The sequence below is a fragment of the Ailuropoda melanoleuca genome, chromosome 12 (genome assembly GCF_002007445.2).
Source record: "Ailuropoda melanoleuca isolate Jingjing chromosome 12, ASM200744v2, whole genome shotgun sequence".
In the NCBI taxonomy this organism is placed as follows: domain Eukaryota; kingdom Metazoa; phylum Chordata; class Mammalia; order Carnivora; family Ursidae; genus Ailuropoda; species Ailuropoda melanoleuca.
This window is the reverse complement of record NC_048229.1, coordinates 43,340,288-43,364,287: the sequence shown is the minus strand read 5'-3', so window position 1 is coordinate 43,364,287 and position 24,000 is coordinate 43,340,288. Positions and strand designations below refer to the sequence as shown.

Genomic DNA, 24,000 nt, shown 5'->3' with positions numbered 1-24,000 from the left:
CTTTAAAATTAGAGAATCTCTGGGCACAGTGATTCCATGGAAGCACAATGACATTTCCCCCCCTCAATTCCATGAGTGAAAAGTGAAGAAACTATTTTCATATGAGCATATTTTTCTCCAAGGAACAGTTAGGAAAATGCTGATGTGGTGTCTCAATACATTTTACTACAATGCCATCAATTACATAAAAACACAATTAAGTCACTGTTTCAAAATCCTTAAATATTATTCAGCCAAAACCCAAAAGGACATTTTCAGGGTTCTATGGTCATTATCTAAGAAGCCGCATGCGGTAGCCAGCCACCTCTGCCGTGCTCTGCGGGAGCTAAACAGCGAACACACAGTCACAGCGCCTCTCCGTCCCGGCCGCTGAGCTCTGGAAGCACCCTCAGGTGACCGGGATGCCACTGGAGCAGGCTTCTGCAGTCCAAGCACAGAGCCAGGCTTTAAATCACCCCCGCGCCTTCGACAGTTGGGTTCAGCCAGGAAATGACCATGAGAACTTGGGCTGATCTCTTTCCAATTCTGGACTTTGGCTTTCGTGTCCATCAAATGAGGCTGTCAGTCCAGCTGACTCTAAAGGTCTCTGATCCTGGGAACTTAATCCCTGTATTCTGTCATCCAGAGATAGGAATAAAAAGGGCCCAAAGTCTGAGATTCACACTGGGGATTCATATACTTTCACATTCGTCTCCTTTTTTAGACGCCTGGAGACATGCTTAGCCCCTGCGAGGCGGGAGGAGTGCTTGCCGGCCGTGATTCTGGATTACCTAAGCTCTGACAGCCAGCGAACGTCACGAGCACACTCCCACATTGCTGTGGGAAGGGAAATGCGTGCAACCTTTTTGGAGAACAATTTGGGTATTTACCATTTGGTTCACCGAGCATACCCTTTCGGCTAATAATTCGCCGTAAAGACTGGATGCCACAAAGATGTCCATGGCGGGATATTCCCGCACGAGGACGATGCAGGATGCCCTGTGTGGCAGTGTTGGCCAAAGGAAAGACTGCGAGCAACCCAAATGTCCACCGGGAGGGAAATTCATTCGCTGGAGTAAATGCCACTCTCAGAAAGCATGAGGCGGCTCTGTGTCCCACCATTCCAAATAAAACAAGGAACGCGACAAAACATGCTAGAACGTGGTCACTGAGATCCGGATTATGCCAGCATTTTCTTGCGGAACTGTAATGCAGACGGCAAAGTTGAAAGAATTTTACCCGCATACCCACCCACCACCTAGATTCTAACTTTAACTTTTTACTTTACTTGCTTTATCACATATGTGTCTATCCATCCATTTGTGCGTCTTCATTTTTGGATGCATGTCAAAGTAAATCGCAGATATCTGCGATACATTTTTAGTTGCAGAGAGAAAGGTACCATGTCGAGTGTATTTATGATTTTAAATATCTAGGAAGATATACCTCAAACCGGGAACAGTGCTTGCCCCTCGGGAGGGGGACCTCTCGTTTAATTGTGTGCCCTTTGGTTCTCTTGGATTTTGTAGTATGTGCATTATTGCTTTTTTAATAAAAAAATTAAAATGCATTTAGTTTCACGAGGGGAAGCTACTGTCAAACCTTTCAGGGCTCTGTATCTATGGCTTCTGCAGAATAGCCCTGCTCACACGGAAGCCTCTGTATGCATGTGTGCATGTGTGCATGTGTGTGCATGCCCACCCACGCCCGGATGCTTTGAGCCTTCAGAGGGAGAGCGGTGCTTGCCTCTCGTGAGATCCCACTCTATGTCACTTTCTCATGGAGCTGAAATATCAGGGTGTGGGGCAAGTATCTTATGGAGACTCATTATTTAATTTCCGAGTAAGCAGCCGGACAAGACAGCGTGTTTGCTGCCGTTAGAGAGCGCGGAGCACATGGAACCCATTAGGGACCGGCAGCCCCTCTGTGTAAGGTTAGCTGTGCTGAGTGCCCGTGTCTCAGCCTCTCTTACTGTAAACATCTGTGCAACTTCAAATAAATATCCTTCCAGAACCTCATGCAGCCCTGAATCCTGATGGAAACCCTGAGCACCGAGGAGCAGTGTGCAAGGGCCAGGGAAACCCAAAACTCCAGGAAGGCGGTATGGCCCGCGTTATAAACGTTGCGGGAGGCATCCTGGAGGGGTGTGACCGTCCAGGATGCGACTCCCTCCTGACAGCACCCAATCAGACTGCTGGGAGGCAACGGTCTGGTTCCTTAAAAGCAGCAGCAAACGAGTAAAATGCCATCAGAAAACATATATAATTATCATGATCACGTTGAGTAGTACTGTAGGCCAAACATTAAAAAAAAAAAAAAAATTCTACAGCAACACTTGACGTGTTCATATGGTTCCTTTCTTTCCTAAGACCTGACGCTTGGCGGGCTAGACTCTGAGCCTCTGGGCCATGAACTGCCTGTCTGCCCAGTAGCAATGCTCTTCCATAGACATTTTAAACCCTGGGAATCGCACTCCACATTTTAAAGAAAATAAAATAAAAACGCAAATAATTAAAGATGTGATGAGTTATAGCAACATAACGGGATAGAAATACCTGAAATCCTTCCTTCCCTACACAGGAAAAGGACCCAGAAGCTTATGAGAGGAGAAGAATTGTAATTTTCTAGCACTCTACATATTCTGCTTGAAAACATGCATGAGGCTAGTTTTAAAAACTCCCTTTGGTAAGAACAAGACTGTGAGAACATTTCCTTCAACCAGGTTACACACACGTACCATATGTATACCTACATACGTATATACACTCCCCAACATGCACACTTACACACGCACCTCTATACACATATAAACACACGGTCTATATGTAATTGAACCAGGCATTTTACTTAAAGACAACGGTAAGCAGGAAATCTGTATTTTATTACATATCTAAAAAAATATCCTGTATATTACCTAAAGATCAAAATTCAATACATGAAACGAAACTGATTATATTGCGGGGGGGGGGGTCAGGAAAAAAGTAATGAGGAAACGAACTACTATATTCTCTTATTTGCTTAATGTCCTCCCTTTCTAGGGTTTATCTGGACAGCATCTATAGTTCCATCTGCAAACCAATACGTCTGTTGTCAGATCACTAAGGCATTTGACAACATCATTTTAGAACCTTTAGTTACTGAGATATCAATAATTAAATGAATTCAGTTCACACTTTGTTCTTGTGGATACCAGCTATTTATCTCTGTCCTCTGAAAAAGCTAATGGTATAATGGGCAAAACATCAAGAATAATTAAGAAAAACGGTGCTATAAACTCTGTCGGAGAAATATAACTCTTATCCAGGACCCCAGCTAGAATTCATTTCGACAGGATCCACCCGGGACCAGCACATCTTGCTGGACAATGAAATGAAGAACCCAACAAACAGGTAATGGGCTCAGTCTCCACCTCAGGGAAGGACCACAGGGCATCCCGGAGTTGTTCCTCTGACCGGATGTGTGCAAGAATCCTTGGCTGCGAAGGTTGCGGGGTGAGGGCAGGTCCTGCTGGCCACGTGGGCGCCTCTACCAGGCCCAGGCTGGGGACAGGCTCTCCGGGGCCAGCCACGCTGCCATGCAGCCACGGGCCTAACCTGCTTCAGGTCGACCCTGGTCTAGCCATCAATGCTTTGGGCTTGTTTGCATAATCAGGTGGTCCTAACACAGAAGTTTCGAGAATGTCTTCTTCAAGGACCGGCCAGTTAAATTATAAGGAACAGGTTCATTATTCTCTCGCAGAAAGGGTCTTTGTCCTTTCAGAGCCAGTAACAAATAAAAAGGGAGAAACCGTTATTATTTTTTTCTTACGTAAGGGTCAGGCCTACCTGGTAATCTAAGCCTCCAAGGAAAAGACTCTATCTTAAAAATCAGTTCACGATACACGACAACGCCATGTACTTACTGCAGATACTGTAATTTAAGAATAAAGAATTAGCTGGAAGCTTAGCAATGGGAGTCAGCCTTGTCGAGGCAGACTTACGGAGGAGCCGTGCCCCCTATCTGCATATCCTTTCAAAATCTCTATTTTAGGGGCTGCCTACATGGGAATAGTTTCCGTCACTGCCTGCTCGTGTGTGACTTGTTAGTTATCCCTCTGGAGGGGTGGCACGTCAACTCCCCCGATGTCTACCTGTAAACTTCAAAGAGCCACACTCCTAGAAGTCAACGCTCCGATATCTTCATTAAATTATACAAGCCTCCCAACCTTTGTAAGCAAATGGATTACACTGAAAATGGAGATCTTGTTATTAATGACAAAGATATGGAAAACGCGGGATTGAAAGAAGCTTCCCCAACTTAAGGGGAAGAAATGTTACAGGAACTGCTTTGTCAACCCTAATTGTGTAATTACTTCTTGGCTTGGTCACCTAAGCTCGGAGCAAGAAATAAGAGACAGTGGTAATTTCTTACTGCTGAAATGAAGGTGTCAAGCTGTCTTGTGTGTTCTGTGTAAGCAGAGCTAAAGTTTACATTTATATCATGTTACCACAATTACAATCTTCCAGAGCACAGCGAGAAATTAGTGGTATAAGGTCAGCCCTTGCAACAGGCACACCAAAGTGTGCTTGCACAAACATTTATGTAATTTAGCCAGAGTGAAGGCATATCTGCTTTTGGTCACAGTCTCGGCCTCACTGCTCACCAGCGAAATTGGCCAACTGCTACCGGCAACCTGCATCCTAATAGCAATAAAATAATCTTTAAAACTGGTGTTAATAAAGTGGCTACTAATAATCATTAACCACTAGATGGCTTTAGATTTTTTACCTCCGAATATCTGAAGGTGAATTATTCATGGTCTTTGGGGCTATCTGCTTACCTGGGTAAAAGGCTGGTGTCAAGGCCACAGGTCCAGGCGAGCCCCCGGGAAGGGCCCTGGGGCGGGAGCGTGTCTGGGACAGGAAGGGCAGCGGGGGCTCCGCTCCCTGCCCCCCTTACAGGTGGAGAATTAAGGACAAGGGCATACAATCCTAGCTTTGGTACCACCGGCCTTCAGGCAGCTAAGAACAAGGACCACATGCCAAAAAAATTTTTTTTCACACCAAGTACGAACCACTCCTCATTCTAATGAAAAATAAGAGAGCAGAGGCACAAGTAGGAAGAGGAAAAAAAAAAATGAAATTCCATTATAACTGGCTTCCTCAAGCTTCAGCCTAGGATGTGAGTAATCACAAAAACTGTAATATCAGCTTTTTCTGTTTTCCTTACACTGGGTTCCTCCTTTATTTCCTTTCAAAGAGGGTCAAGATCTTTTTCTTTTTTTTAATTCATAAAAGCTGCTTTGTGATTACTGAAAGGTTGGTTTCCCTCTGGAACAGCTCTGCGTTCCATGACAGTCTTAAATTGGGGGGCAAAAAATAAAACTCTCATGAAAATCTCTCGGCAGCTAACCTGAGCAGACCTCAAATCTCCTGCCCCGCTTCACCTTCGGGCCTTCTGGAAACCTCTAAGGGACAGGGGCAGCTCCGAGGGAGCTGGCCAGCTCACCCGGACAGGGAGCCGCAGACAGAGGCCTCGGGAGGTGGCCTCCGTGCTAGGCCTCTGGGCGCCCACCATGAGGTTCCGGGAGCCACGGCCCCCTGGCCGCGCCCTGCCCCATCACAGGCCATGGCTTCCCACCAGTGCCATCCAAATCTACTCCTCCAATCCAATCCCTCCTCTCCACCACCTTCCCCCCCCCCAAATTGCCAGGAGGGTGGGGAGATACAAACAAATGTAGATTGCCGACTGCTGTGTGGTCCACATCCCTTTGGGCTCAAATCATCACTGAGCTTTTTAACAAGTAGTCAAATTCTGCATAGAAAGGAAGAAAAAAAAAAAACTCAGGAACTCCTGTCTCCTATCAGTCACGCAGACAGGGGTGCTCAGAAGAAACACTCCCTCCTGGTAGTTCCTGCCGGTGGTGGGGGTACAGTGGGAAACGCAGACCCTGTCAGGCTCATTCCACACAGATAAGAACCTCCTGAAATATTCCCCTCCCCAAGAGCAGAACCAAGAACCCCAAAAGGGTAACCTCGTCCTCCCTCCAAGGGCTCAAGGAGAGAAAAATGATGTGTCCCGGCCCTAAGAGAGACTCTGGCGGAACCAAAGCATCTGAGAAACAGGGCTCATGCAGGACATACGCAGAGAGCAATGAACAACCTTCATGAGCGCACCTGTACTGGAACTTTAGGAAACACGTCCGGAAAATCACTCCCATAGTAAGCAATTTACTATCTATTTTTGGCGCACTGACGAATTAAAAGGGGGCATTAATTTCTTTCATAGCTTGCAATAGCTTATGCATCTTTTCTTTCGTCTTTATCACCATTTCAGGTCTGCCGTGCATTGTTTTTAAAAATTAATCTGCATTCATACGAGCACCAAAACAATCACGGTCATCGTAATTCCCGGTGGAGGTGGCTAAAATTGTGCCAGTGAAACTTTACAACGGCCGCTCTATTCTGCTCGCTGGTGCTACCATCGCGAAGGGAAGGGAAGCCCTCTGGTGAAGTTGCATTTTCTGGAAATATCGTGAAGTCACAGGGAGAGGGAAGGACACCCAGTTGCGGGGAACCAGGCTGGAGCTGCGCTCGCTGTCTCGTGGTGGTCAAGAGCTCTAGGTAGTGTGTGTCCCACCAATTGCCACCTACCAGGGTGTCGAAGCTATCCGGTCAAGCCGTGACAGTCTATTGATTTTAATAGAACGTCCATTTTATATTTCCACACCTTCCCTTCACCGCACAATTGCTGCCGAAGGGCAAAATTATCCTTCCATGATAAGAGCCTTTGTCATATTCTAACACCATAGCCTAAACCCTGGCTCATCCCTTGTTCCTGCAGTTCTCAATGAGGTGCTGTGCTCCGTGCTTCCTGACAATATAATCATCATAAACTTTATTATTACATCTGGAATTTCATGATATGCTCCGTAATTGATTACAGAGGCACAGCCCAGAATGCGGCTCCCCCAAGCTTTGCCACAGTTCCAGTAACCTAACTGCTTAATGCTCCTGGAATGTATAAACACTGCTAACTGCTACATTCCCCACACTGACATGGCAGAAGGAGCCACCGAGCCAGCGGGTTCTGTGAGCAGAAGGCAATCTCCACGCCCCGAAGGCAAACGCCCTCGTGGGATGTAAACCGAGATCACGTTTTGGGGGGTGATGATGGCAGACTACCCGTAATCAGATGGGATTTGGGGGCTGACGCCCGGAGGTTATCAGCTGTATTTGGGAACGGAGATCAATAACGAAGTTTGCAGGGACCCACCACCCATTAATACTCATGCTCGATGTGGTGGGGATTCCAGGGTAGAGAACTGCGATTTGGAGATTATGAAAAGTGCCATCGTTCACTATTTCTAATTTCATGAGCACCACGGCAGGAATACAAAGTAAAGCAGAGGAAAAGCCATCTTTTGCAGGCATGCGATTAGACTGGCTAATGCACCCATCTAATAAGGAAAAAGACAGGCAAAATAAAACCAAGGGAGAAGGCCATACTCAAAGGTCCCTGGGACTTGGGGCCACAGATGAGCTTCCCAGGAATGCAGGGCATTCTCTCCCTTCACTCCCACCCAGAGAGAGCCCAGAGCACCGGCAGCTGCCCTCTCAACACTCCCCAAATCAGGAAGATGCTATCAGGGGGCACAGGAGCCCAGAGGCTGTGGGCATGGGATGGAGAGGGGGAGGGGCAGGGAGAAGGGCACCCCCACTTGCCCAGCACGGGCACCCACGAGGCTCTCCCTCCCCCTTACTATCTCTAACCCAAACAGTCCTTCTCACCAGCAAATCCTTGGCCAAACTCCTGACATGAGATCTCTCTAGGCAGATCCATTTTAAACCATCAAGAGAGTATCACCAAATGTGCTGTTTGCAACAAACAAACAAAAATCAACTTTGCTGATTTCCTCCCAACGCGCCCACAGGCCACAGGGCTGAGCTCAGAGGGCACACGGGGGAGCAGACCCTGCACCCCCGTGTGGCCTGAGTGGGGGGCGGCCAGCCAGCGAGCCGGCACCGGGACCACCTGTGACCGGTCAGGCTCTTTTCACCTTGGCCGGCGAGTTCCCGTTAAAAATGGCCCTGCCATCACCTCAGCTAGGTTCCCGCACGAACGCTAATAAGTACTTGTTTGTTGAACTGAAAAATCATTACCACAGAACACGTCAAGTAATGAAAGATGTTTTCCTTGGAGAAATGTTAAATACTTCACTTCTTTCACAAGGAGCGAGTACATGTGTTTCCAAATATTACCTTTCTCCCTCCCCACCCACACTTCATCAGAAAGTCTGGAGCTCCAGGACCCAATTTCAACAAACTCATGTTGCATGGCTCTGAGAACCAAGAACATGCTGTTATTTTATTTATTTTCCTCTGCCCAGCTGACTATGTGTTTGTTCTCTTACTTATTCACCTAACCATCTCCGTAGGAACCTCAGTCACGTAGCAGAGTGTCCGTGCTGCCTTACTGTTTTATACAGAAAAGCTAGAGAAAATACCACCACCGCAGTCTCATACATTACACGAGATAGTATTCCCTAACTAATATATATGAAAGAGCCATTTTACTACAGGCCTAGAGCAAAAACAAAGGCAGGAAATGGAATGCCAAGACGGGGGAACACTGCACCACGTGGAAAGCCCCGGTAACCCAGTCTTCTCCTCCTGCAAAGATGGATCCTTGCCCCCTGCCCCTTCCAAAAGCTTTCCCTTAGGCAAAGGAGTGGTGACAACTCCATCTCTGGCATTCTGGGGTATTCAAAGCGGTTTTAGAACATATTCGCCTACAGAGAGTTCCACTGGTTAATTCCTGCTTTCTTTCTATTTCCCAGCTATGGCATCCTAAGGCTTCTGGCAGAGCCAGAGGGTGGAGGGGTGCTCTGTGTCCACGGCACCTGCGCTGAGAAAACCCAAAACGACTTCCAGGTAACCTTGTCTCGTGGAACTGCAAGAGGGACATGGGCATCACTTATATAAAACACTCAGCACGTGGACGTGGGGGTCGGTGGAGTCCCACGTTGACTTGCCATCACATGACTTGGAACGTGGTGGCTCTATCCTGGCACACCCCCCGAGACACGGGACACCCCTATGCATTTTCCCCTCTCTTCTCGTAGCAGCAATCATCCAGGGACAGAAACACTCAAATTGTGGCCAGAACGTACACTCGCAGAACCAAAACCTTCTCTAAAGAACAACCAGCCTGCCCACCCCACTCCCCCAGCTCCTTGGCCTCTCGTTTACTCTGTGAACCACTTGAACAGATGCCAAGGGGTTACCTGGGAGAACATGAAGCATCAGATCCCAACCACAGTCGCCCCCAAAATGACCTGCATGAACTTCTCAAAACTTGGAAGACTTTCCTTCCCCCTCTCCCCACCTTGGTTTTGTTTTCCTTTTCTTAAGGGGAAGCAAATTTCAACCTGATTTCACTAGCACTGAAGGTTGAAATTTTTTTACCTGGGAATTCATAAATCTACGGTAAGTGATTCCCAGGGACCTCGCTTCCTCTGCCCGATGAGCCGCCCGCCACATTTTGGAATCATCTTGGCTGACTTTAGGCAATGTGCTTTCTCAGCAATTATTTGTAACGGGGAGATGACAACTGCAGGAACGTCTCTTGGAGGGCCGAGAGGAACTCCCTCCATCGTGTGTCTCCAAAGGGCCAGATCCCATTGGGGGACGGGAGGGCCCCCACCCTGGCCCCTCGAGGCACCCAGGACATCTCAGGGAGGCACCCGAGCCCGGGCCGGGAGTCCCCCGTCGATGCTGGCCTCCCGGCCCCGCAGTCCCTTGTGAGTCATGAACAGACATTGCCCAAGAATATGTCAACCTTCAAGGGCAACCGCTAGGAGATCAGGAAACTCCGAATCTGACTGGAGAACTCAGAAGGCCACCAAGGGGACACTGGCTCAAGGACCCCGGTAGCCACCGCAAGTCAAAGTCATCTGTTCCCTGGAGGTCAAGTTCTAAATAGAAAGGTTTCCTCCAACCACAAGTGAGACCCCTGTGGGGGCTCCAGCATGTCTCGCAGGTGCTTTTTCTTATCTGGGTATTTCTCTCTCTCTCTCTCTTTCTTAGACACACACACACACACCAAAAGGCCAGCGTCGCATCACCCCTAGGGGGCTCCCAGTTCACTATGGGAGAAGAAGGACGTCACACCCTGAGGTGCAGCCCCGGGGGGACTCCCTTGGGATGCTCCCCGATGAATCCGCAGGGCTGCCGGAGCGGAGGGATGGAGTTCCCAGTGTTCGATCTGCGGCACCCTGAAAGCGGCGTCCCAACTACAAAAGTGTTGCTTTCTTCCTTCTCATGAATTCTAATATTCAAGCCTTTTTTCCTTCTGCTAATTTTAGTAGTCCTGCTATTCTTTGGGAGGAGAATGGTGTGAAAATCAAGCATAGTATCCAAAAATAAAAGAGTAGATCTGTTTCAGGGCTTGCGGCATATTTAACTGAAAATCAACTCCAGATCCACCGCTTTCTATCTAGTCTTTAATACGTTTTCCAATTTCTCCAGAATATTTTAGCTTCAGGAAAGGCAAGGATGATTTCCTCATCTATGAATATTTTTGAGACTGAAATGGGCACCCAAAATTATTTCTAGATTATAATTGGGAGGGTCTCCTCAGATTGCGATGCCAGGTTATTGCTGGGGAAGGAAGTCACCAATGCGCTCCGCGGGGCCACGCCAAGACCGCTTGCAAAGCCTCCTTCGGGAACCAGGAGCACGTGCTCTTCAGAGCACGTTCCTGGGCAGGTGAAGGACGACGGAGCTCCCTCCGTGCAGCCTGCAGGTAGACCTTATGGCATGCTTGCCAAGCCTTCCCCCTTCATTAAAAAAAAAAAAATGTCTTGTCTTATCTAAGGAATTCAGGTCCAACCCGGCAGAACTGTGGAAGGACATGTGGTCCAGGTGAGCAGAGTTCCTGCAGTCTGAGGCTGTCCTCAACAGCCTCGTGTGACAGCCAGGGGGGCCCAGAGGACAGGAGCAGGGACGCTACCTGAAGACCCCAGCCCATGCCTCCTCAGCCAGGGAAGCCGGACATCTGTGACAGAAAGTTAGAACTCTGTGTCAAGCCCTTCATGCAAACAATAAATATTACTTCTGCTCATAATCGGACTTTTCTCCCGCATCGTCTTTGAATGTTGAACCTTTTTCAATTAATTAAAAACTATGCATTGCAGAGTGCATATTTTATCAGCCCTCAGCTGCTTAAGTGTCTAGAAAAGACCAGGCAGTTTTTCTTTCTTTCTCTCTTTCTTTTTTTTTTTTTCCAGGCAACCCAGAGCAAGTACTTGCAAGGGTCATATCTTTTTAATTATCTTTTCTCTCTTTGATTAATTATTCCGTCTGACAATAGCGTGTTTCTAATGCTATTCACCTGCCTTTGATGATTGACAACTTTTCTGTCTGATTCAGAGCAAACAGCTGCTGCCACAATCTCCTAGCAACCCGGGTGTGATGGATGAGCCCCCAAGATGGATGGCTGCAATAAATCATGTCTCCAGCCATAAAACGGAGAAAAGGGGAGAAGAAGGAAAGCGAACAAAAAACAAAACAAGGTTTCTTCCCATGAGTGCACTCCGCTCCTTACCAATTATACCTGAAATGGACTTTGGCACCTATTAATAGCAAAGTTTCTCTAATCGGTAAAAATGGGATGATGCCATTTGTAGCAAAGGTGTGTTTACAGTTGTTCCTGCAAATTGGCACTTGTACTCCCAATTTCCTCCAACACCGGCCAAGTGCGAGGACAGAGGATCAAAGTTTTCCTCTCCTCCATGGAGTCTCAGCAAGAAACAGTATCATCTTTTTATAGTCAGACGCGAGTCCAGGCACCAACCAGGGATATAAATCTGATGCTACCCAATTTTTGGCATCAGCTGGCTACAGCAAAAGTGACTCCTAAGTCATCCTCGTGTGCAAGGATTCAGTGAGGCTGCTAATAAAGTTATTTCAAAATAAACACACACACACACACACACAGTTGCCTGGAGTCGGTGAGTGAACAACCCACATTTCCACCACGTCTCTCCTGCTCGTGGTAGAGGCAGGCTTTTTACATGTCAGGGAAAAGTTTGTCCAGAAGCAGCAAGATATGCAAGATAGGAACGTCCAGCCTTTCCACCCATTCTAGATTCTCATTTCTTCCGATTAAAAAAAAAACAAAAAACAAAAAACAACCAAAAAACTACCGCAGCCTAACTTTCTGTCCCATCAATTTTTTAAATTAACGTCCACACTGTAAGTCATACAAGGAGCCCTAAATTTAATTAGCAGAACCAAATAAAGTCACATATTTAATAGAATGCCTGCCAATTAAATTTGCACTATCGGGGCTCTCCTGGTGGAGGAAACCAGAGCAGGAAGGCCAGCAGTTTTTGTTTTCCTTTTTCCACCGGGAAAGCAAAGGCCTCTGCAGCAAGGCTGGCCTGGCCGCTGATTCTCCCAGCAGCTGGGGGCTCCATCCGTAAGCCAGCCTGCGTCCCTAACTACTTCCAGTAGGTGGGGGTGTCCCGGAGCAGAGCTCAAGGGTGCACAAGAACCAGAAGTGATTAGCTGGGCTGCGGAGGGGCCTGGAAACAGCTGTGCACATCAGTCCTGGTGGGGGTCTGCCGGGGCCTGGGAGGGGGACAGAGTGCAGACACAAAAGGGGAGGAGGCTGCTGGGAGCAGGGGCAGGGAGCCACAAAAGATCATTTTTTATCTGAGATATTCCTGAGACGTGGAAGTCTGTTTCTTCATTCTCACACTGCTAACCAAGCCAACCAGTCTTTTTTGAATAGTTATATTGTGCTAAGCTTTTCAGATACAGATTTTTTTTTTTTAAGCATGTCACAGAGTTTAAAAAATCAGGCAAGGGTCCTGGCTTTGGCAACTACAGCTCTGTTTATATTTTAATGTTTCGTACGTGACTGCCTCTGTCGGGAAAGAGAGAGGGAGAGAGAGAGAGAAGTTGCCTGTTAGCTTTAGTGTAAATCACAGATACTTCATTTTTTCCCTTGGAAAAATGTCCTTGGAAATTATTCAAAATTAAAGCCTTCCCCCCCTTCCTTTTTTGGGGGGTGTGTCTTCTATATTGTAAATGAGAGGGCTCCTGTCTGGTCAGCAGCAATGAGAACCCAAGGCCAATCGATGGAAACACACACGCACACACACACAGGCCCCTACCCTGCTCCAACTCATCCAACTCTCAAGTTACAGGTTTACACGGCAAGTCTAAATAATATTCAAAATGATAAATGGCACCCTAAGCCCAGCATCCACCATCAATCTTTTCTTAAGGTACATCCATCTTCAATAACGCATGTTTGAATCATGTGAAGCCAGGAGCCCTGAGATTCATTTCTACCACCCCTCACAAGCCAGGGTGGCTTGAATGATACCTGTCAGCCCTGGTTTGTTGTTGCTGCTGTTTTCCTCGACTACCAATGGGAAAAACAGAAGGAAAAGGAGAAAAGGCATGGGGTGGGAGGGGGGGACAGTCAGAAGAGCGTCAAAGGCTGAACAGTGTGGTTTAGCAGATAATATGAAAGACCATAACCTCTTCCCTGCTTCTGCCAATCTCGCGCCCGCCACACCACACACCCAGACAGCCACACACGGAGCAGGCTCTCGCCTCTCCTCGCCCCTGCCTCTCCTCCCTCCTCCCTGTCCCTCTCGCCAAATCAGCAGCCTCTCTCTGCAAGCCAAGGGTACAGGACTGGGAGGAGGAGACAGCATCACATGGACTGGGCTTCCCTCCCCTCCCCGTTGTCTGGCTGGGGCCCATATGATAAATGACATATGTCATTCTGTCAGGAGGGAAGGGTGGGTCAGTGATGTATGACTCTGCTGAAAAGGAAATCGACTGTTTGGCATGGCGCAGCTCTTCTCCACCAGGATTTAGTTCCAGAACTCTGAAATGAATTCTCCGACGTTTCAAGTGCATACTTAGGGCAGGCTGATGGGAGGCCTGGGGAAATCGCACTTTATCCTCCCCCTGCCCTTCCAATGGCAAAAAAAAAAAAAAAAGAAAAGAAAGAAAGAAAAAGAAAAAGAAAAAGAAAAAGAAAAAAAAAAGAAGAAGACAGAAAGAAAAAAAAAAAACAAGGTTCTGCCACTGGATACCTGCAAAAGGCCACACGGGTGTCAAAGTCCCCAGCAGTCACACACCACGGGTTATTAAAAATGTGACTTAGGGGGAAAAAAAAAAAAGAAATCAAGTGGAGAGTAAGGTTAGTCCTTTTATTTATTTATTTTTTTAATAGCAAAGGGCTGACACAAAAGCAAGATAAAAATTAGCATGTTTGAAGTAATCGTCCCGCAGCTTGACATCTGCATAGTAAATTTTAAAGGAAAAAAACGTGTCAGACAGCCATGAGCCGCTTCGCCCTCCCCCCTTTCATTAGCTCACTGCCAGGGTGGCACTCTGCTGAACCTCATTACGGCAAGAGGATTTATGAAGCTGAACCCGATGGCAAAGAAAAGGCATCTGTCAATAATTGTAGGGAGCTGCACTCACAGCTTTGAAATCTCATTAAGTATGCAGTTATCAGGCATAAAGATCAAAAACATTACTCAACTCCGACAGAATCTTATGGAGGAACATTAATTAGCAACAGGCCTACAGTACAAAAAAAAAAAAAAAAGGAAAAAAAAAAAAACACAGACTTCCTCTCACACCTGCCCAACCCACAGACCTAAAGCAACACTCCCCCTCCCCCCCGAAAAAAAATAATTCCAGGCATCTGAGACTGATCAAGAACATGAAACAGGAGAGATGCACAGAAAGAAGAGGGAGGGAAGGGGTGAGCGGCGGCAGGGAGGGAGGGAGGGGAGAGGGGGAGGGCGGGGAAATTCGGTTGAGAAAGGCTTGGCTGTGAGAAGAGAAAAGGAAGAAGCTGTCAAATTTGAGAAGGATGTCAGCGCTGGCCCTGATTACAGGGGCCTATGGAGTTCTCAGACCTTTTATCATCCTCGCCATCAAAACCAGCCCGGCTCACCGCAGGAGGGCTGGTGGCTGCCTGGCTGTCCCTGGCCCCGGGGCCCAGACCCCAGGACCCTCTCACCTGGCAGGCAGGGTGCCTTGGGCCCGGCGCCCAGGAGGCAGGCCCTGCCAGGCCTTCTGCAGCAGTACCATGCTCTCCCCCGCGCCCAGCTGACCAGAGCCACGGCCAGCCCCAGCTCTGCGGGCCCAGGGCACGGTCTAGGGACTCACGGCTGTCACTGTCCATCTGACCACCATCTGAAAAACACCCTGTTCTTCCACCAAAGAGACTCTGGCAACCCCTCCTCACACGTACACGTTCTCTCATTTGATTTCTGTGTATGACTGATTCATACGACATACTGCAAAATAAAATTGAAGTGTGGAGGATTCCCATCCGGACGGTAAAGCCGACGCCGGGTCACAGGGCTTCATGACCTTTGTAGCACACGGGACAGGGTGCAGCTGAGGACGGGAGTCACGCCGATGCCCGCGCTGATCTGACTCCAGCGGAGCCACAAGAAACAAAATCAGATGACAAACGTCTTGAGCTACCCCATTCTCCACCTCCTGCAAGTTGCCCTGGGAAAGAATCATTTACACCTGTTTGGAAACATCCCACAAGGATGATGCGCACAGGGCTCAGGCAAAGGTCTCTTCCATCCCATGGTGGCCTGCATCCCAGGTAGGTGCACCAAGGCTTGGGGACAGGTCTCCAATACCACCTAGGCTCTGTCCAACAGGCAACATCAGCCAAACTCCGTGGCACGTGGTGCAACAGTTAGGCACGGCCCCCAAGCTCCCCCGTGAAAGGTGGAGAATAATAATGGTAATAGCAAGAAAGCCTTTATCCTGTACGAATGTCCCTGCACTTACAGAAAGGTGGCCTTCTCTGGTTACCCGTGAGCACATGCTCAAACGTGCTCTCACGCGCCCGCTCACACACACACACACACACACACACGTGCACACACACAGCACTTCCCATAATCCCACACCATGTGAACACCTTCAGAACAGCACCTCTTTTGATCTGAAACCCCTGCTATCACTCTTCTCTGAGTGTCTCTTTCCCTCCTATGCCAACCTCTTACCTCGTTCCATGGCCGTTTCCGGAGCGCTTACCTCTCTCCTCTACCGAAGAGAATGGTCACCTTTTCTAATTAGCCACATCTTTAAGGGAAAGGGCATTAAGATTCCTAGGCAACCAGCTTGGAGATCTCTTCAAGACAAGGCCCATCCTTTCCAATAAATGACTCTCCTTTGGAATATCAATGAACACGGCTCGGATAAATTGTCACCTATGACCAAAACTAGTTAAGAACACTTGTCTATAAACCAGACTTGATGAGAAGAAATTTTAGTAGTAGTGTTACAATAAGGTGTTTATATTTTTTATGTGCTTACCATATTACCTTTATTATGTGTAACATCAAAGTGATTATAGCAATTACATCTAACAGAATTAATTACAGAACTTCCCATCATTCCAGGATACATAATGCATTAGAGGTAAGCCAAAGAAAGAAAGCATCTTGATTGTAGTAACTATTGTTGGTATGTATTTTCCCCAGCAGCAAATGCCAAAGCAACGGCAGCTTGCAGGAAGAACAGGGTAATGGAAACTGAGAGGTTTAATAGGAAATGAGGTATATTTTCTTTAAATTAAGTAACACCTTTGCCTAATAATATCTTGGTGCTATTGGACATATAAAATCCATTTAATTTTTTTAAGTGTAAATCTTTAAAAGGCACTAGTTAATCCACCCAACGAATGTTACTACATAAAGGAGAAAGCACGTGGGTGAAAGACGTACAAGTCTTTACGTATGCAAAATAAATTCACTCAAGGCTTCATTAATATTAATTTAAATTCAAAACCCATTTACATTAAATTGTTCATTAAAAATTGCCTATTTTATGCAACATGCATTTCTCAAAGAACTCAGAGGAAACTGAATACATAGGACTGGATTTAATGATGGGAATGGAAAAATCAAAAGTAAATGAATTTGAGTCATTTCACGTATATTACCAAACAGCGCTTTGCCCTCCATTAAGGACGGGTTCCAGTTTGGGGAACAAACAAGCACTCAGAGTATTTTGCTTTCTGTCAGTACAGACTTGTGGCCACGACCTTCTGGTCTACCAAAGACTAAGAAGAAAACAAGACGCACTGGCGGGATGAAGAGGGCAGCCAATCCAAATATGGACTTGGGAAGGGACCGGGTACCACATTCAGCATCCCGGCTGAACTCACAGAGCATTGAGGGTGAGGCTTGCTTTTCAAAACACATACATTAGTTAGCATTTGCCAGTGCCCATCTTGGTCAAGAATGAATAGTTTCCCCTTGCCCTTCACTCCGCCCCCTGCAATGCTTTATTCCCAAAGCAAGGGGACCAAGAATATGATGACAAGGAGTTGGTAAGTTCCTTGCTTTGGCGCCCTCCCCCTGAAGACAGTCTGAACTTACACTGTTTCCCCAACAGCTGTTCTGGATGAAGAAAACACAGTCATAATTAATAACATGTGTCCTGACAGTATGAATTAATAATTTATCATTAAGCCCAAACAAATTGAAATTATTCTTCAAGAGCCACACCTTTGCACATCTGAGAAAACAAGGTAAGAAGATGGTGGAAAAGTCCAGGTAACATGACCTGTAGAGCAATGTCTTTCCCCCCCTCAATACATCTCTTGGGCCACTCTTGTTGAAATACTAAAATAATTTACAGAATCGAAAGTAATTAAACCCAAGAATCTAAGTGCTGATCAAATCAAGTGTATGTGCTCGAAATGTCTTCTTTTTTTAAATGGGGCTTATAAAATATTCAATATTTGGTCAAGGACACTATGTAATCTTTCTGATAAAGATTCCTAAACCTAGAGTATGACAGTTGTGCAGGCAAGTGGTCATAAGCAGATTATGCTCTATTACTGTCTCCCTCTCTCTTTTTTTTTTATTTCCAAAAATGCATAGCATTATTCTGGTTACAAACAGTGAACTGAATTTTTACATCCATGTCTAATGTAATTGTTTACCAATGTTGAAAAATTAGAGAAAGCTACCAAGTCTATGTATCCATTCCTTACAATTCAGGTAAAAAAAAAAAAAATCTAGAAGGAAAAAAAAAACCATTCATAGCCATTGTTTAGTAGGATTTAAAAATTAATTTAATGACTAACTGCAAATACTGGAAACTAGAATTAATCTGTCTGGATTTTTTTAAAGGCTTACAGACATTTAAATGCATGTATCGGGACACTTTATCAACCTAACATAAAATTGTCATCTTATCTTATTATATGACTATTTTATGCATGTGTCAAAGAATTTAAAAATGACTGCCTGTCTATTGAGTCTAATTACAACTGCACATTATCTGTCTAGATGTACCAGTCCATATCATTGTTACCAAATACAATATATTGTATTCACCTTTCATTTTTAACTTCAGACAGAGAAACCACAATCTGGAGCATAACTAAAATACACACACACACACACACGCATACACGTGCGACCGTGAACACCTGAGAGGGTCTGGGTAAGTGGTGGCACTGCTCTGTGCTCTGTGCTGTCCTGTTTCTCTCCATGGGCTGTGGGAAAATGCTACAGGGGTGTTACAAGACAGCTTCTTGGAGAGAAAGGCCCATCTACCTAACTGGGCTGCTCACTAACACAGAAGGGGGGACACACACCCTACTTCTTTTCTTTTCTTCTTTTTTCTTTTTTCTTTTTCTTTTTTTCTTTTTTTTTTTTTTTACTACCAGACCAAAGCTATTTTTATAGCTTGTCCAGTGACAGGCAGGAATAAAAATGGGCCAGCAGGAAAGCCTTACAAACCACACGCAGAATAAGGGTGACCTGCTCACGTCCCTGGATTAACATGGCTGTTGTACACCAGGACGGGGACTCTGCTCCTGTCCCTTCTGCTCCCCTGCCTGTGACTGCAGTGCTTGCCTCAGCCTGGCTCCGCCACCACCAGGGTGGAAGGGGAAGCCCCCGAAAACGTGCAGCCACTTTGGCCTGCAGAAGAGGATCCTTCTCCTTCCAGAAACCCAGCAGTGGAGGCTGCAGGTGGGGGACGAAGGGCTTAAATTCTGGGACCTCACCTCGGCTTCCCGGCGCCCCCACGGCCCTGAGCAGTCACCTTTCAGTCTAATCCCTTTACAGAACAATCTTTGGTAAAAAGAGGAAAAAGGCAGACTTGTGAGACAATTTGGGGAAGAGCTGCTGATACGTCAGTTACTGACGATCGCTCGCTTATGAGCGCGCTCAAGGCAACGCTGAGAACAAAATGACAACATCCACCGCTCACAATCAAGTGTGGCCCTGGAGAGCACTGAAGCCCTAACTGACAGTTGTCAAGATAATGGGGGCACAGCAGCTGATTCTAGAAGATTCTCTTCCCTAGGTGGATGTCCAGGGGGATAGCCTTGCCTCCTGCCCTCTTTGTTTCTTTCCTTCATCTTCTTGATTTTCCTTTTTTAAAATGTGCATTGTTCCTCCACATTTTGTAGGAAAATGGGCGGGGGGGGGGTCGGATCACAGAGCAGCCTGAACCCGTCATCTTGTCACCTTGCTAGAGGGCAGAATACCTGTCCGAAGGAGAAATGTGTGGCAAGCTTGAGAGCAAATACATTCCCAGGGCTAATGCCAAAATGCCCTCCTGAATGCTCCACATGCCTCCGACAGAGAAGAGGAGCTGCCCAGTGTGTGCACAAGCCTTACGAAGGCCTGGACGGCAGTAGTGGACAGCACCAGACGCACTATGTTTTAGGCATGCCCCCATCCACTGGTGCTGCGAACCCGCTTTGCCTTGCCACTGCAAGCCCACCCTGCCCCCCCCGGGGGGCCCCACAGTGATCTGGAACAGCCGCAGAACCTAAGGGGTTCAAACCACTTTTACAAACATCAAGATGCTTAAAGGTTTCCCTTCTTGATGTGACCACCCAAGAACTCCTTAGAATACGATTCTCTTTCAACGAATGAGACTCGAAAGGTCAATGGCAAGTTGTGGTTCACCGAGGCTATTTTTTTTTGCAAGTTGAGGCAATTTTTTTAAAGATTTTACAGTCCCTACCCGCCCCCCCGAAAACGGATATGAATGGATAAAATGTTGTCTGCTATGAAATACTGATTTCATTTTTTTTTTTCTGGTATCTTCAAAAAACACTTGTTTAAAAAAAATCACGCCCAGGTAAGAGTCCCGCATTGAGCAACGGACAATGGTCATTTTGCCTGAAGGACACTGGCCTCTCCCACCCTCCTCCCCTGAGGCAGGAACATCTGGCCAGCACAAATGTATGGCCCTTTGAAATGACACGCCTGGAGAAAGGACACTCCTGCCCAGGTTTCTCTTCGGCAGGTGAAGAAACGTCTCTCTCCCTTTGAGAACAGACACCACGAAGCCATGCATAATTTCTATTAAAAAAGAAAAAGAAAGAAAAGAAAGAAAAAAAGAAAGAAAGAAAGAGAGAGAAAATCTTAAAGTACAGAAATACGTCTTTTCAGGGATTCTTGGAGGCTGATCTGGCCTTCTGGAGAGCAATGTTACATTTGGCCTAGATATGAAGGCTGTGTGCACCTGTGTGCTATGTCTGCACTCTCTACTCAGCTCTCAGCCCTTTGTGGTTGTTATTCTACCCCAGACCATTAAAAGGGCCCTAATTCCTATGACATGATTATCCAGGTACCAAAGCCCATTTGTCACCTGCAGCAGAAAATTGAGTTAATGCACAACTAAAGGCAGCCAGGACTGTGTAATATCAACTTGATTACATCAAACTAGCTGCAAACCTAATTCTGCTAGATGACACTGCGTCGAGCTTGTCATCTCCAATCATTAAAGCTGTCAGGAATCCATCAGGTTTACAGCTAATTAGGTGAACACTAATGAAGCTGGCAAAACAACTTTTCTTTTTTTATGGCTGAGCGGACCTTTCAGTTTGGAGGGGAAAAAAAATTCTCGAGTATTCTCAAGGTTGCTGGGGACTGGATTTCCAGTTACCAATCAGCAGACATCTTTCTTTTTCCCACTCTCTATCAGTGCAAAGCAATCAATTTGTCATCACTCCCAGGATGCCACAAAAGCAGGCATGAACCTTATAACTTGCAGCTGTGAGAACTAAAAACAGGAGGGAAAAAATGGGAAGTTTCTCGTCCACCCAAACCAACCAACCAACAAAAACCTCTGGCAGCTCACTTATCGGCCTGTGCGTACTTAACACTGGCCTAAATGTGGAGGGTTTTTTTTTTTTATCCCTCCCCTCTTCTTAAATAAGTAGCCCTTCAGACATTCTCCACCCCCTCCTCCACACATCCATTAGGCAGAGGCATTCTGATAAAGTAAATCCAAAACCAGGGTATGGGAAAGAAAGAAAGCACTCACACTGCCAACTTCTGATTGACCATTAAGCTATTGATGAATGTGCCTGTCAGGAGAGAGACAATTAAATCAAATATGAAACAAAGTCGTTTTGACGGGTCATTTTGATAGAGCAAAACCATTCTTCCATCTCCTATTAGCCGGGCAGTCAAGTTTTTATATAATGAATATTTCTTAACTGACCTGAGATTTCCTGGCTGGCTTTTGAAAAGGTGCAAAAAGGTTAGTGAACAGGTTGCTTTAGGGAAAGAAAAAAAAAAAAACAAATAAATAAAATCAACGGTCCATTTCCTCCTTCGCTAATATTTTTAGCAGAAAGTTATCCTTTAAGAGTCTCAGATTGGCAAGGTGGAGGAGAAAAGATGAAGCAACCGTAGAAAGAGTTCTAAACTAAATGTAAAGATGTAATCACATATGGTTCATTTGATTGAGGCACACAGATACCTTAAAATGTGCATCCAAAAAGGAAAGAAAAAATTTAAAAGACTGGAAGAAGCCCAAGACACTCCTACTGCCCAACTTTGTGAAGGAGTCCTCCAAACTTTTAGAGTTTATTTTGGGTAGATAAGCTCATTGCTTGAGCTTGGAATTTAAAGGAGAAGAGGAGGGATGGGCAAGAAGTATCAGCCAGGAGGTGACTGGAGTGCCAGCACCCTCTCTAGAACCACCGCTGGGATTTTCGAACTTCCTGAATGTGGGCAACACTGAGGACAGAGAGCAAAGCCTGCATTCTATGCCCCCAAACCACATCTGTTTTCTTCGAGGATTTTCTTAAGACACGAACAAGAAAGTCCATTTTCTGGGAGAAGAAAGAAGAGCGTTCCCTCTGCGTGACCCTGTGTAAGGAGACTCCAGTTCAGAGTGCGGCCAATGTGTGAGCTCCACCGGCAGTGCTGGCTCACAGGATGGAAATGACCATCACCGTCACCCCCAGGGCGGCCACACACACTCAGGGGCAGCCGCATGGGCACAACGCCTTCATCCAAGAAGGGCACCAGGCAATGCGCTGACCCTTCGCTCTGCTCTCCCTTCTTCCACCAAAAGGGAAGAACAGAAAAGAAAAGAAATGAAACTCCACTTAACCCTCCTGTTCAAGCAGCATCTGAACCTCGGCACATCTGAGTGTTACTCATATCAAAATACATCCCGTCCATATGTGGTCCTCTCAGCAATCCGTCCCAAATCCCCGAAGTTGCACTGACAGGGCCCTAGTGACGTCACAGAGCTTGGCCTCACCATTGCGGGTGATTTATTGATGTTTATTGGGAATGAATAGATCAAAGGCAGCAGCATGACGGGCGATCAATCAGTCATCAAATCAAGGGTGGCAAAGGGCCAGAAACCCTTCTTCCAGGCAACATGCCCCCAACTGACATTATTGCAAAATAATGTTATGCGTGTGGGTTTTGTTTTGTTTTCAATGATGCTTTTTCCAGAAAAGAGAAAAAAAAACGACTCAGTCTTAACAGGAGTTGACACTCCTCGCAAAAAAAAAAAAAAGGGGGGGGGGGGAAGTACACAGACACGTCCCAGAACTAAGTGCTACGAGGAGATGCGGGTGGGAGAATCAGTGCAAGGAGGGGGTGGGGGCAAGGGAAAACAAACAGGGATAGAGGGAACGCCAGCATCTAACACTGACTTGACAGTCATCTGACAATACCCAGACCCTGTGCGCTCTGGCTTGCACGGCTTGCCCGCGTTGGGCCCAATAAATGAAGAATCAATCGGATTAGCAGTAAGGTGGCCGAAGGGACCCGCTCGCTCACTCGCTGGCTCTCTTTCGCTCGGCAGACACCGGGCTGTCCCCCGCCGGCCGGCCGCGGGAGGACACGGAAGGTGTCCCAGGGAACTCAGGTGACCCCGCCCGCCCCCCACAGAAAGAGAGCGAAAAGGGCTCCTTCCCATCCCCTCCGCAGCCGGAGAGCTGAAGAGGCAGGGACCCAGCCCGGCTCAGTTGGCCCCGAGCGCGCGCGGCTCCTGAAGTGGGTGCGAGCCGGAGCAGGGCGAGCGCGGCGGGGCGTCCGGGGGGCGCCCGGGACGCGAGGCGGGCGCACGCACCCAGAGAGCGGAGCAGCGAGCGAGCTTGGCGCCCCGGAGTTACTCTGCGCCGGCAGAGGGAGAGGGGCGAGGAGTGGGGCGAAGAGCGGGGTCGCGGCCGGCCGGAGGCACACCGCGGCGAGAGGAAGAGGAGGAGGAGGAGAGGAGGAGGAAGGGGAAGCGGCTCATACCTGCTGCGCGCCGGGGCGCCTGCTGCTTCCTCCTCGGCATGATGCTCCTCCGGCGACTGCCACTGCCGCCGCCGCCGCCGCCGCTGCCGGGCTGAGGAGAGGGAGGGAGGGGCGGCGGGCCCGCGGGGGGGCGAGGCGGGCCGGCTCTCAGCCTCCCCCCCGGAGAGCGGCCGCCCGCAGGATGCTGCTGCGCCCCGGCTCTCCGCGTCCCCCCCTCTCCGCGCTCCGCCGCGATCCCCGAACGTGCGGAGGGAAGAAGGAGGGCGGGCGAGGGAGGAGCGCGGGGGGAGGAGGAGGCAGAGGAGGAGGAGGTGGTGAAGGAGGAGGAGGAGGAGGACCGCGCTGCCGGCGGAATGGGAAGTTTGACAAATCGCTCCAGAGGCCCGAGGAGGAGGGGGCGGGGAGGAACGGCGGCCCTGCCCCCCCCCCGGCCCCGTCCC

The 24,000-nt window shown here is 47.6% G+C and overlaps 1 protein-coding gene across 1 annotated transcript in view; it reads right to left on the bottom strand.

Moving 5' to 3' along the window:
* The window catches only part of TSHZ3 (teashirt zinc finger homeobox 3), a 68,892-nt gene extending 44,902 nt beyond the window's left edge, over positions 1-23,990 (bottom strand). The window contains 1 exon segment of the mRNA XM_019796239.2: positions 23,561-23,990. Coding sequence (XP_019651798.2) covers positions 23,561-23,600 — 40 coding nt within the window. The 5' untranslated portion in view covers positions 23,601-23,990.
* Positions 23,991-24,000: the final 10 nt, after the last annotated feature.